Source organism: Mobula hypostoma, chromosome 10 (genome assembly GCF_963921235.1).
Source record: "Mobula hypostoma chromosome 10, sMobHyp1.1, whole genome shotgun sequence".
NCBI classification, from domain to species: Eukaryota; Metazoa; Chordata; class Chondrichthyes; order Myliobatiformes; family Myliobatidae; genus Mobula; species Mobula hypostoma.
In genome coordinates this window covers 8,713,040-8,726,007 of record NC_086106.1, presented here as the reverse complement: position 1 = coordinate 8,726,007, position 12,968 = coordinate 8,713,040, and the positions used below count along the sequence as shown (strand labels likewise).

The window sequence follows — 12,968 nt, the reverse complement described above, 5'->3', positions numbered from 1 at the left end:
TCAATGATGGTCTTCATGGCCATCTGTGGTAATGAATTCAACAGATTCATCACCCAGAGACTAATGAAATTTCTCCTCATCTCTGCCTTAAAGGGATACCATTCTATTCTGTGCCTGTGCCCTCTGGCATTGGACTCCCCTACTATTGGAAACATCCCCTCCACATTCACTCTATCTAGGCTTTTCAGTATTCAATAGGATTCAACAAGATCCCCCATCATTCTTCTGAACTCCGAGTACAGGCCCAGATACATCAAGTGCACCTCACACGTCAACCCTTTCATTCTGGGAATCATTCTTAGGAATCTCGTTTTTGACCCTTTCCAATGCCAGGGCATCCTTCCTTAGAAAAGGGGCCCAAAACTGTTTACAGTGGAAAAGCCTGATGCCCCTGTTGCGCATGATTCTGAAATATTAATTGAACAGAACTCACAAGGTATGGATATGCTTCTTTCAGGATGATTCCCCCTTACATTAAATCAGTCGTCATTCTCAGTCATTTATCTTCTTTCCCAAGGAATGGAGATAGATTTGTGGTACTGTGCTCAATTATCACCAAAGTGTAGTAATTACAGTGAGAACAAGCAGACAATAAATCACACAATTTTCATATACCTTCTAACATCCTCCTCCTTCAAGGGGATTCAGTCAGTTGTAGTCATAGAAAAGTACAGCACAGAAACAGGCCTTTCAGCCCATCTAGTCTGTGCCTACTCAAATGACCTACACTGCGACCATAGCACTCCATCGTCCCTACAACCCATGTACCTATCCAAACTTCTCTTTAATGCTGAAGTCGAGCTCACACACACCATGCTCGTTCCACACACTCATGAACCTCTGAAGGTTTTCCCTCATGTTTCCCTTTAAACCTTTCAGCTTTTACCCTTAACCCATGACCTCTATTTGCAGTCCCACCCAACCTCAATGGTAAAAGCCTGCTTGCATTTACCCAAACTGTACCCCTCATAATTTTATATACCTCAATCAAATCTCCTCTCAATCTTCTATGTTTTAAAGAATACAGTCCTAACCTATTCAATCTTTCCCTATAACTCGGATCCTCCAGGCCCGGCAACATCCTTGTAAATTTTCTCTGTACTCTTTAAGCCTTATTTACATCTTTTCTGAAGGTAGGTGACCAAAAGTACACACACATGGCATTTAAACAGGCTTGTTGGCCCAACTTTCCCATGGTGGCCACCAAGCTAGTTTCATTTACCTGGCCTTTTGCCCACATAGCTCTCATCCTCTCCCTATACATGTAAATGTTGGTATTCTTACTTCTACCACTTCCTCTGGTAATGCATTCCATATATGCTCTACCCACAATGTGAAGGTGGCCCCTTCAGGTCTATTCTTAAATCTTTCATTTCTCACCTCAAAACCTATGCCCTCTAGTTTTTAGTTCCCCTATCCTGGGAAAAGGACTGAGTGTTCACCCTATTTACGCCCACCATGATTTCATTCACCACACATAAAAGTTGCTGGTGAACGCAGCAGGCCAGGCAGCATCTCTAGGAAGAGGTACAGTTGACATTTCGGGCCGAACCAAAACGTCGACTGTACCTCTTCCTAGAGATGCTGCCTGGCCTGCTGCGTTCACCGGCAACTTTGATGTGTGTTGCTTGAAATTCCAGCATCTGCAGATTTCCTCGTGTTTATGATTTCATTCACATCTGTAACATCATTTCTCAGTCTCTTACATCGTCTCTTTCGCTCTTCACTTAAATAATGATCACATGCCTTGGATGAATGGGCCAAGTTGTGTTGTATGTTAATGTGGTCCAATGCATGTCACTGTGATCTTAGCTAAATATTTATTTAATATATTTTTTTCTCTTTTTGACAGCAGTCCTGAGGAACCGATAAAGGGACAGCAGAAATGCCCAAAACCATACAGTTTGACCCAGTATCGTGTTGGTATCTACAGCTCGAACCCCTCAACGTGACGTTAATTCTTCATCTTCCAACATTAGAAATTTACAAATCATAAAAGAATTAGATTCGCCTGTGGAGGATACCAGTTGTTACAATGCCAGGAATCACATTTAAAATTAATTGCTTTACATTTCAATATTATGCAAAGATTCCAGTTAACAGCAGTGACCATTAAATATATTTCTGCTGATAAATAAAACAAGCAGTGCATCTTCTCAGAAGTTTGATATTTGTAAAGAAGATTAAAACTGAATGGAGTGATAGTCATTTCTTTTAATAAAATATGTCGATGGGTGGGGGATATTTCTCTTATTCGTTGTCATTATTAATCAAACTCAAGCCGAACATTTTGAATCAAATCCACAAGTGCGTGGAACGAGAGAACAAAAGGCAACAGAAGCCCCAGCAAACTACCAACGTATTGGATCAGATAGACTTGCCAAGCCTGCCTCCTTCACCATTTAGCCTTGGGATTCCAGCCAGCAGCCGAACATATTCATGAACAGAAGGGAAACTGATTTTCATAGAAAGTCTTCACAAGTCCATTCCAGAGAAGCGATTGCAATTGTTCAACATTTGTGTAAATTATAAAACTAAAAACGTTAGGTCCTCGGGTTCGAGATGAAATCATTTTTTACATCAAGTGCGAATCCAAATATCCAATATCATGGCTGTAGTTTTTAAAGTCAAAAACAACCTCTAATGCTCATTTCTTCTTTCCAAAGAGGCTGAATCTTCGATCACTTTCCCGCTTTGGATTCCCTTCATCGGTGGAGGAGGTAGTAGGAGGGACCTGGCCACTTTGCTGTGCAATTTCTGCATGTTCTGTGATGGCGGTGGAAAAAGCCTTGATCCAACTGTTCATCTCTTCCTGCAAAGGGATCACATTTTGGAGATTTATTATCATTTAAGTACCATTCCTAGAATCATCAGAAAATGATTGGCTTAAGAAATTGATAAATTAGCCATCTGCTGTGTAAGTGAATTGGAATCAGGTTGAATTTTACTGGCATATATTGCAAGACATATTTTGTGGCAGTAGTATACCACAATAAGTACAATTTACAATAATATATATTATTATAATCAAGGGTTCATTGTCCATTCATAAATCTGATGGTGGAGGGGAAGAAGGTGCTCCTAAAACATTGAGTGTGTCACCTCAGGCTCCTATACCATCTCCTTGGTTCTTTAAGGTTGTTATAGCAAGGGGTGATAGAGGGGATAAGCTCCCACTCGCTATTAAATGCTCCCAATGGCACCTGTCTCAAGAAGACTCTGTCAACCAAAGCCAGCTCCTAGCTTCAAGTGTGGCTGAGCAGAACCATTTTTGCTTACAAGAGAAGTGGCAAAGATGGGTTACTGGGGCCTTAAAAGCAGTTGCTTTGGGCAAAGAGGGCTCATCAGCCGTGGTTGAAGCTCACCTGGGAGAAGGAAAACTCTGATCTCAAACCTCCGCTACCATGAGGCTGTGCCCACTCATGGGGAAGGCTTCTGGAATAAACCCCAAGGGCAAAATCAGGAGCTGGAGTCCCTAAGGCATTCGTACATTGAGTTCAAAGCCAACTGGCAACTCCTGTGATGCTGCTGGTGCCAAACTGTATCGGTCTCTGCGATTTCTTTGGGTTCATCAGATGCATTGAGGGGGGCGGTTTTGCTACATGGACAACAGCTTACTCTCCATATTTTTCTAGCCTGGCCTGTGAATCTAGACAGCTCGGACACAGGATGCTTGGTCAACCCTGGCCTACAGAGGCCTCATCTTGTCCTTGATAGCAGCAATAAGAACAAGGAATGCCCTGGGTGATAGGGGTCCTTACTGATGGATGCTACCTTTCTGAGGTATCACCTTTTGAAGATGGCCTGGATGCTGGGGAGGCTGGAGCCCGTGATGGATCTGGCTGAGTTTTCATCTTTTTACAGCTTTTTTCAGGTCCTGTGCAATGGCCCTTGCATACCAGACAGTGATGCAACCAGTTAGAAAGCTCTCCATGACCCATCTGTATAAATTTGTCTTTGATGACATACCAATTCTCCTCAAGCTCCTGATGAAATAGAGCTGCTGTTGTGCTTTCTTTGCAGTTTCATCAATATGTTGGGCCAAGGAATACATGCTCAGGGATTGTTCAATGACTACAGAATGGGTAATGGTCAACTTTCCGATTTTATCTCATTGTATACCTGTCACTGCCTTTGTCTTTTGACAGTGGTCATATATTAAGCATGGTGGTCAGTACTTTATTACATTATATGGTGGTGGAGGAGTGCGCGACCTTCTTCTTGGCTTCATACCTAGATTCTCTGGGTAATTGTTGTTGGAGTCAGGGATTGGGAGTTCTTGTACAGGATACACTAAAGGTTAATTTGCAGGTTAATTTGAGTCTGCGGTGAGGAAGGCAAATGCATTGTTGGCATTCATTTCAAGAAGACTAGAATATTATAGCAAAGATGTAATGCTGAGACTTTATGAAGTACTCATGAGGCCTCATTTGGAGTATTGAGAGCAGTTTTGGGCCCTCATTTTAGAAAGGATGTGCTGAACTGAAGAGGGTTCAAAGGAGGTTCATAAAAATTATTCCAGGTTTGAACAGGTTGTCATATGAAGAGCATTTGATGGCACTGGCCCGTACTCTTGGGAATTCAGAAGAATAAGGGGTGACCTCATTGAAACGTATTGAGTGGTGAAAGGCCTTGACAGAGTGGATGTGGAGAGGATGTTTCCAATTCTGGGAGAGTCTAAGACCGGAGGACACAGCCTCAGAACAGAGGAGTGTCCTTTTAGAATGGAGATGAGGAGGAATTTCTTTAGCCAGAAAGTAGTGAATCTGTGGAATTCATTGTCATGGGCAGCTGTGGAGGCCAAGTCTTTATGTATATTTAACACAGAGGTTCTTGATTAGTCAGGGCATGAATGGATACAGAGAGAGGGCAGGAAATTGGAGCTGAGAGGTAAAATGGATCAGCCATGATGAAATGGCAAGGCAGATTCAATGGGCCAAATGGCCAAATTCTGCTCCTATGCCTTACAATCTTATGGTCTTCTATTGAACATCCTTCTAAGGAACCTAGGAGACCACTCTCTGTACCAGCTGACACGAAAGCCATTGCACAAACGCTTTAACTTGTTATTGGCCCTGTTCACAGTCAAGCTGCACTATAGATGATATTTATTTCACAAAAAAAAATGTGAAAATGAGATATGAAGGGAACAGCAAGGAATAAGCAGCCGGAGAACTCAGCATCACGGGGTGCAAAGCGATTGTCCACTTTTCAGGTGGAGACCCCGCATCAATCCTGGTCTCAGACCGAGATGTCGGCCATCCCTTTGTTTCCACCGAAGCTGCCTGACCCACCGATTCCTCCAACAATTTCGGCTTGGTTCCAGCTTCCAGTATCTGCTGGCTCTCCTGTGTCTCCAGAGAAACGGCAGATTGATTTAACCCTGTAGGATGCAACCGGATATATTCTGGGAGGACTACTAAAGCTAGGATACATATAAAGAATGGTAAAACCCTACGAACTATGGTGGAGAGAGGGATCCTGGTGAATCCTCATGAGAGATGGAACAGTATCTGTGGAACTATAAACCTGCCAAGGTTCAAAAACTGAAGCTGTGTGATCCTTAGTATCTGCAAGTCCTATACCCATCAGAGAGTTGTCGTTAGTGGACCTTCATCAGACAGAGAAAGAGTGGTTCTAATCCATCGCTCAGTGGAAGTGTCTGATTCCTGCAGTCAGTGATAAAATGTGAAATGGCGGTGGTATTAATAGTGAAGCTATACAATGACATGGAAGAGAGAAGAACCTAAATAGGAGCAGGAGTTGGTCAAATGGCCCATTGAGCCTGTTCCACCTTCTGCAATAAGGGCAGGTTTAATTTAATTTTGAAAAATGTGCAGTAATGCAATTTAAGAGGCGAAGTGAAGTTCAGATGGCACTAAATGGCAACTCCTTTGTTTGCATCTTCAAAAACAGCTCTATTTCCATCTTTAATATCTTTATTTTTCCCCTTTCAGGGTTCTTTTGAAGACCCTGACCTGGAGTTACATGCTGACTTCGGTACTTTACGTGAATGGGACCCATTCTCAGGGTTTCAGGACTGGCCATTGTTCGGAATGCCAAGGGTTCGGCCTGAGAGTCCGGCTTGAATTTGGAAGCCTAAGATCTCGGGGCTCTGGAGGTGAGTGGATCGAGGGTCAGTGTTACGGCAGAAGATCTGTGTGTCGTCGGGGGAGTTGGGATATCTGCTATGGGCGCGAAGAAAGGGATCTTTGCGATCTTCGGGCACAGAGCTCAAAACAAGCGACGTAACAGACTTTTAACATCGTAAACCAGCGAGTTGTTTGTTATTCTGCCCACTAGCTGGGAGAAAGAAAATGAAGACACCTCCTTCTCCCTTATCAGGGTGAGAGAATATCTGCAGTATGTTGAATGCCAGGTGAAACATGAAGTCTTTGGGGTACTGCACGGCTGTGTCATTGCTGTTGCGCTGATCACGCTCGAGTGCTGGGTGGTGGCACTGATGCTTGCTTCGTTTCTGCCGTTGGGGGGGAGGGGAGATTGTTGCTTGCTGCCGCTTACACGCAGGAGGGAGGGGAGCTGGGGTGGGGGGTCTTTGGGGTTCTTATGTTTATCTGTCGTTCATTCTTTGGGGCGCTTCTCTGTTTTTGTGGATGGTTGCGAAGGAAAAGCATTTCAGGATGTATATTGTATACATTTCTCTGACATTAAATTGGACCTTTGAAGCTTTAATAAGACAATAGTCCTCTCCATGGTTTGTCACCTTGTCGCGGTGGAGAAGCTTGGGTGGTCCTGAGATCCCGAGAGCAATGCCGTCTGGAGCTATGCTCCTGGTAGAGTCACCCATAGGGGTAAGGTCGAGGGTGAGGTTCCTGACAAAGAACAATCCAACCAAGACCTCAACGGTGGAACAGGCGGACAAAGTTACTTCGAACTCAGCGGCTGTGAAGGCGGATGAAGGCTGCAACAAATCCATCCGCTCCAATCGTCGTGGTTTCCGTGCCATTGGAATCAGTTGGTTGGTTTGTGAAGTATCGTGTGCTTCTTGGAGTGCAACATCAAGTACACATTAAATACACGCACAGGCGTCTTCACTCTGTATGGAACGAAGACCATCATCCTCGACCTCGAGGAATAGCCACGACGACGAAGACAAAAGAGGTCAATAAGACTACACCATGCATGATGGATGGGATGTACTGAAGAAGGATTTTGGTGTTCTTCTCTAAGCATTCCTGAACCTAGTAAAAGAGATGGGTGAGGAGATACAAATGCATACGGGATCCCTGTCTTTTCTATTCAAGACATAGGATATAACACAGGGAAGTCACAGTGCAGCTTTATAAAAGACAGGACTAGGCCACAGCTAGAAGATGGTGTGCAATTCTGGTCACCACACTGCACAAGGACATGATTGCACTGGAGAGGGTGCAGAGGACAGTCACCACTGTGTTGCCCAGAATGAAATGTTTCAGATATAAGAAGATACCTGTTAGGCTGGCTTTGTCCAGAGAAAGTCAAGGGGGAGCTGATGAAGATATATAAAACAGTAAGGGGTAAAAATAAAAATAAATTAATCTTGATCAACTAGGCCAGTGAGCCAAGAAATTGCAGCTTTAATTTAGATAAATGTACGATGTTGCATTTTGGAAAGAAAAACCAAGGTTTGACTTGCATGTAATTGGCTGCCCCTGAGAGTGTTGTAGAACACCCAGAGAGATAGAGGGATGCAGGTACGTAGTAAATTGAAAGTGGATTCAAAGAGACAGGATGGTGAAGAGTTTGTGCATGTTGTCCTCATCAGAATGGATATTGAGTTGGGGCGTAATGTTACAGTTGTACATATCGTTGGGAAGGACACATTGTGGAGAACCCTAGTCACCTGGCTATAGGAAGAATGCCATTACACTAAACGGGTGTAAAAAGACTTTTTCTGGTTTATCCAGCCTCCTGTTACAACTCAGCCGTGCAGTCCAAGTAACAATCCCCTCTGGAACAGAGGGGAAACAGCCCAGGAGAGGGGACGCCAGAGGTGGTGTGGCATGGTGCATCCTGTCAGTGCTGCCCTCCGGTGTTCAATCAGTTGAATGACATGCACTCTGCAGAGAACTACACCATCAAACTGCGGGACATGTCGCTCAGGGTCTTAGGCTATATAAGTATCTTTTGGGTGTGACAATGCTTTGTTGCTCATTATTTTGATTCATGTGCTGTGCATATTTTGCACCTTCGCCCCAGAGGAACACTGTTTTGTTCAGCTGTATTCATGTATGGTTGAATGATAATTAAACTTGAATTTGATTGGATTTGATCTTGATATTGAATTTACACAATCAGCATCATTAGATTGACTGGTGCAGCAGAGTTCGCCGCCAAGAAGACCCACCAGTGCCTTTACTTCCTGAGAAAATTAAAGAAATTTGGCCTGTCCCCTAAAACCCTCACTAATTTTTATAGATGCACCGTAGAAAGCATTATTCTAGGGTGCATGACAACCTGGCATGGAAGTTGTCCTGTCCAAGACCGAAAGAAGCTGCAGAAGATCGTGAACAAGGCGCAGCACATCACACAAACCAATCTTCCGTCCGTGGACTCACTTTACACCGCACGCTGTCGGAGCAGTGCTGCCAGGATAATCAAGGACACGACCCACCCAGCCAACACACTCTTCGTCCCTCTTCCCTCCGGGACAAGGCTCAGGAGCTTGAAAACTCGTACTGCCAGATTTGGGAACAGCTTCTTTCCAACTGTGATAAGACTGCTGAACGGATCCTGACCCAGATCTGGGCCGTACCCTCCAAATATCCGGACCTGCCTCTCGGTTTTTTTTGCACTACCTTACTTTCCATTTTTCTATTTTCTATTTATGATTTATAATTTAAATTTTTAATATTTACTGATTTTTACTATTTTTAGTATTTAATATTTGTAATCCAGGGAGCGGGAAGCGCAGAATCAAATATCGCTGTGATGATTGTACGTTCTAGTATCAATTGCTTGGCGACAATAAAGTATAAAGCATAAAAGGGTCATCTGCTAGTGTCTTCATTCCTATTGCACGCTTTACCATCTGCTCAGTCCCATTTTCACTTTTAACTTTGTGCACACCACATACGATAAATTCAACCTTCTCTGTACTTCTCCTATGCGACATCTCACAAGGTGCTGAATCAAATTCAACCATGACCTCCATTCCCAACAGTCACAGTGTGAAGCTCACCTCATCCTTCGCCTGGAACAGGTACTCATTGCCATCCGTTATCCTGTCACAATAAAAAAAAGTCTTAAATAGCAGAAGAAATAGATCACATAAAATATGGAACAAGCCATGCTTCGTAAAACTTTCAGTGCTATTGTCTTGTATGCACAAATCAATTCTCACTTACTAGAGAATAACTGGAAATATTTATCCTCAGAGCAGAAGAGACGTTATCATATTAAGACTTTTTACAGCATCTGCAAACTCAGTGAATTAACATTCAGATTTTTTTTAAATATGCAGGTCCAGACATATCAACGAACAATGGTAAAGATGAAGACTGAAGACTTGGAGTTCTGGAGAAATCAAGAGGTGCTCATTGCACTGAGTAACACTTATTCTACCATAAACTAAACCTGTTGTGAACACACACCTTTTTTTCTGAATAAGTATAAAGTTAGTTTGCTCTTTTTTTTTACACTCACCGTATTTTAAACACAAATTTCTTTTTTTTGTAATTGTTGGCGATTTCACAAGTGGCCTCGCTAAGTGTGACGAGTGCTTCCCCATTATAGCTTGTTCCTGCTTTATGACTCTTGGCATCTTTATAAAACCCCAGATCTCCTTTACTTATGACGCAGTAGACGTTAGCCCAGGACCTGAATATCAACAATAAGATGGTGTTAGAAGTGGTTGTTTTTATGCTTTAATCAATATTTTTAGCAAGACTAGATTTGTTTTAATACACAGTTTATATTTTTAACTGGCTCATAGTTTTCATAATATGTGGTGTTTTTCTCCACCTGCTGGCAGAAAAGTGGTATAGCAGTTACAAAACAAAACAGTATGTCACATTTCATTTTCGATTGGCTGAGTATTAGCACATGACACATGATCTGTAACTGTTTATCTTTTAATTGGCCTTTTGCTTATCTCAGGACTTTCCCTTAACAAGAACAAAAGTGCCAGGTTCTGCAAAAATCGCCATCTTGTCTTTGTCTTTTCCTGAGGTTCTTTCCTTTTGTTTCATTAGATTAGATATTAGATTCAACTTTACTGTCATTATGCCAAGTACAGATACAAAGCCAATGAAATGCATTTAGCATCTGACCAGAAATGCAAAGAATAGCGTTATTTACAAAATAACTGCAAATTTTAAAGAAGTGCTACAGCACACAAATATAAAAGTACCGAGACAGTACAATACGGATGCAATACTGCTTAGCGCTGTGATGTGAGGTTCAGCAGTGTCACAGCCTCAGGGAAGAAGCTCTTCCTGTGTCTGCTGGTGCGGGAGCGGAGGCTCCTGTAGCGCTTACCGGATGGGAGGAGAGTAAAAAGTCCATGGTTAGGGTGAGATGCATCCCTGATTATGCTCCGTATCTGTTCCTTTGTTGAAAATAAATGATCATGAAGCAACAAGATTTCTCTCATTCTTGGACTCCTAAAAGAACCTTCTAAAAATCACCTGATGCCACAGAGGGTTTTATAAACAGGCTGGAGAAAACAGCATGAAGATTCAACGTGTTTAGACGGAGACATAAGAAACGAATTAAGGTCAATAAACAATCTGCTGGAAAAACTTAGGAGGCAGAGCTGAATCTGTGGGAGGAAATTAAATGTTTCAGGTCAAAGCACTGTCTGAAACTTAGCCAACTGGTTTCCTCCTGCAAACCTGCTATGTTCTTCGAGCAGATTGTTTCCTTCAAGTCAGGATGCATTGGAGAGAGATCAATCCATAAAACACAGTCAATTGCTTGTTAGAATGTTCACAAAACATAGTGTCCACAGAGAACATTCCTGGCACGGTAGCACAGCGGTTAGCACAACGCATTACAGTACAGGCAACTCGGGTTCAATTCCCACCGCTGCCTGTAAGCAGTTTGTACGTTCACTCCGTGACCGTGTGGGTTTACTCCGGGTGCTCCAGTTCCCTCCCAGAGTCCAAAGATGTACCGGTTAGTAGATTAAATCATGGAGTAAATTGTCCCATGATTTAGATTAGGATTAAATCGGGGGAATGCTGGGCAGTGAGCCTCAAAGGGCTGGAAGGGACTACTCACTCACTCAATAAGATATATAAACACATACACCGACGCAGTGGGTTGAGAATCCGTATCTAAACTTAAAGATATAATGCAAATAGAGATACATGAAATATATAGATAACACTACAAAGAATACTCAAATACCATCACCATAATAAAGTGCCATGTCTCTCATAACCGTAATTATTCTTGGCTACTGTTTGCTACTGCCTTCATCTGGGCAGTGTCTTTACAAGACGGGTGACCCCCCCCTCCCCGCAACCATTATCAATACTCTCCAGAGACTGTCTGCCTGGTGTCAGCGGCCGCATAACCAGGACTTGTGATCTGCCCCAGCTGCTCATACGACCATCCACCACCTGCCCCCATGGTTTCACCTGACTGATCGGGGGGGGGGGCTAAGGAGGTGCTGCACAGCTGCACATTGCCCAAAGGGAGGGGCACCAGGGGAAAGGGATAGGCAGGTGAGAAGAGGTAAAAAGACAAAGTGGGGAAACAAAGAAGAAGAAATGGGGGAGGGGGGATGACAGGAAGTTGGAGAAATCAATGTTCATGCCAACAGATAGGAGGCTACTTCGACAGAATACGAGGTGTTGATCCTCCAACCTGAGAGCGGCCTCATCGTGGTAGAAGAGGAGCATGGACAACATGTTGGAATGGAATGGGGATAGGAATTCAAATGGCTGGCCACTGGGAAATTTTGTTTTTTGCTGAATGAGCTGAGATGCTCAACAAAGTGATGCCCAGTTTATGTCGAGTTGCACATCAGAAACACCAGATACACTAGACAGCCCCAACGGGAAAACAGATGAAGTGTTACTTCACCTAGAAGGAGATGAGGGGTGGGCAGACGTAGCACCTTTCTGCCTGCAGGGATAAATGCCAGGAGAGAGATTAGTGGGGAAGGGCTAATGGACAGGGAATCATGGAGGGTGTGCTCCCTGCTGAAAGCTGAGACTGGGGGAGAGTTGAAAATGTATTTGGTGATAGCGTCCTGTTGAAGATGACAGAAGATGCAGAGAATGGGGTGTTGGATCTAGAGGCTTATAAGGTGGTAGGTGAAGACAAGAGGAACTCTATCCCTGTTAAAGCGGGAGAAGATGGGGTGAGTGAGGATGTTGAAGAAATGGAGGAGGTGTGGGTCTGGGCAGCATGAATGGTGGGGGAAGGGAAACACCATTCTTTGAAGACAGAGGATGTCTTTGATGTCCTGGAAAGGAAAGCCTCATCCTGGGAATAGATGTGATGGAGATGAAGTAACTGAGGAAAGGGAATGAATTTTCACAGAAGACAGGGTGGGAAGGGGTATAGGCAATATAGCCATAGGAATCACAAACAAGAGAAAATCTGCAGATGCTGTAAATCCAAGCAACACACAAAATGTTGGATAACTTAACAGGCCAGGCAGCCCCCTCCATGGAAAAGAGTAAACAGCCAATGCTTTGGACTTCATCAGGGCTCATCATCAGTCCTGGTGAAGGGTCTCGGCCCGAAACATTGACTGTTTACTCTTCCATTGATGCTGCCTGGCCTGCCGAGCTCCCCCAGCTTTTTGTGTGTGTAGCCATCGGAATCAATAATAAATATACTGTTGTGGGGGATGACCTCCCAAGGGAATGCCATGGAGACCAGGTTACTGGCACTGAGCGTGGGTCCACAGTGCAGAAGGGAGAGAGGGAGAAGAGAGGAGTGACATGGGACTCGATAGTCAGAGGAACAGACTGGAGATTCTGTAGACTTGAACGGTGCCCCCACATGGT

General features: G+C 43.7%; 1 protein-coding gene across 7 annotated transcripts in view; it reads right to left on the bottom strand.

Annotated features, from left to right (window-relative positions):
- Positions 1 to 1,781: 1,781 nt before the first annotated feature.
- Positions 1,782 to 12,968, bottom strand: part of LOC134352634 (spectrin beta chain, non-erythrocytic 1-like) — a 223,155-nt gene continuing 211,968 nt past the window's right edge. For 5 of the 7 annotated variants that reach the window (XM_063059956.1, XM_063059955.1, XM_063059954.1 and 2 more), the window contains 3 exons: positions 9,646 to 9,819; positions 9,182 to 9,224; positions 1,782 to 2,812 (listed from right to left, as the gene is read on the bottom strand). In XM_063059956.1, the coding sequence (XP_062916026.1) occupies positions 2,648 to 2,812; positions 9,182 to 9,224; positions 9,646 to 9,819 (382 nt within the window). In that variant the 3' untranslated portion in view covers positions 1,782 to 2,647. Of the gene's footprint in view, positions 2,813 to 9,181; positions 9,225 to 9,645; positions 9,820 to 12,968 lie in introns of those variants that run through there. The other 2 variants (XM_063059957.1, XM_063059959.1) reach the window with 2 other exon arrangements.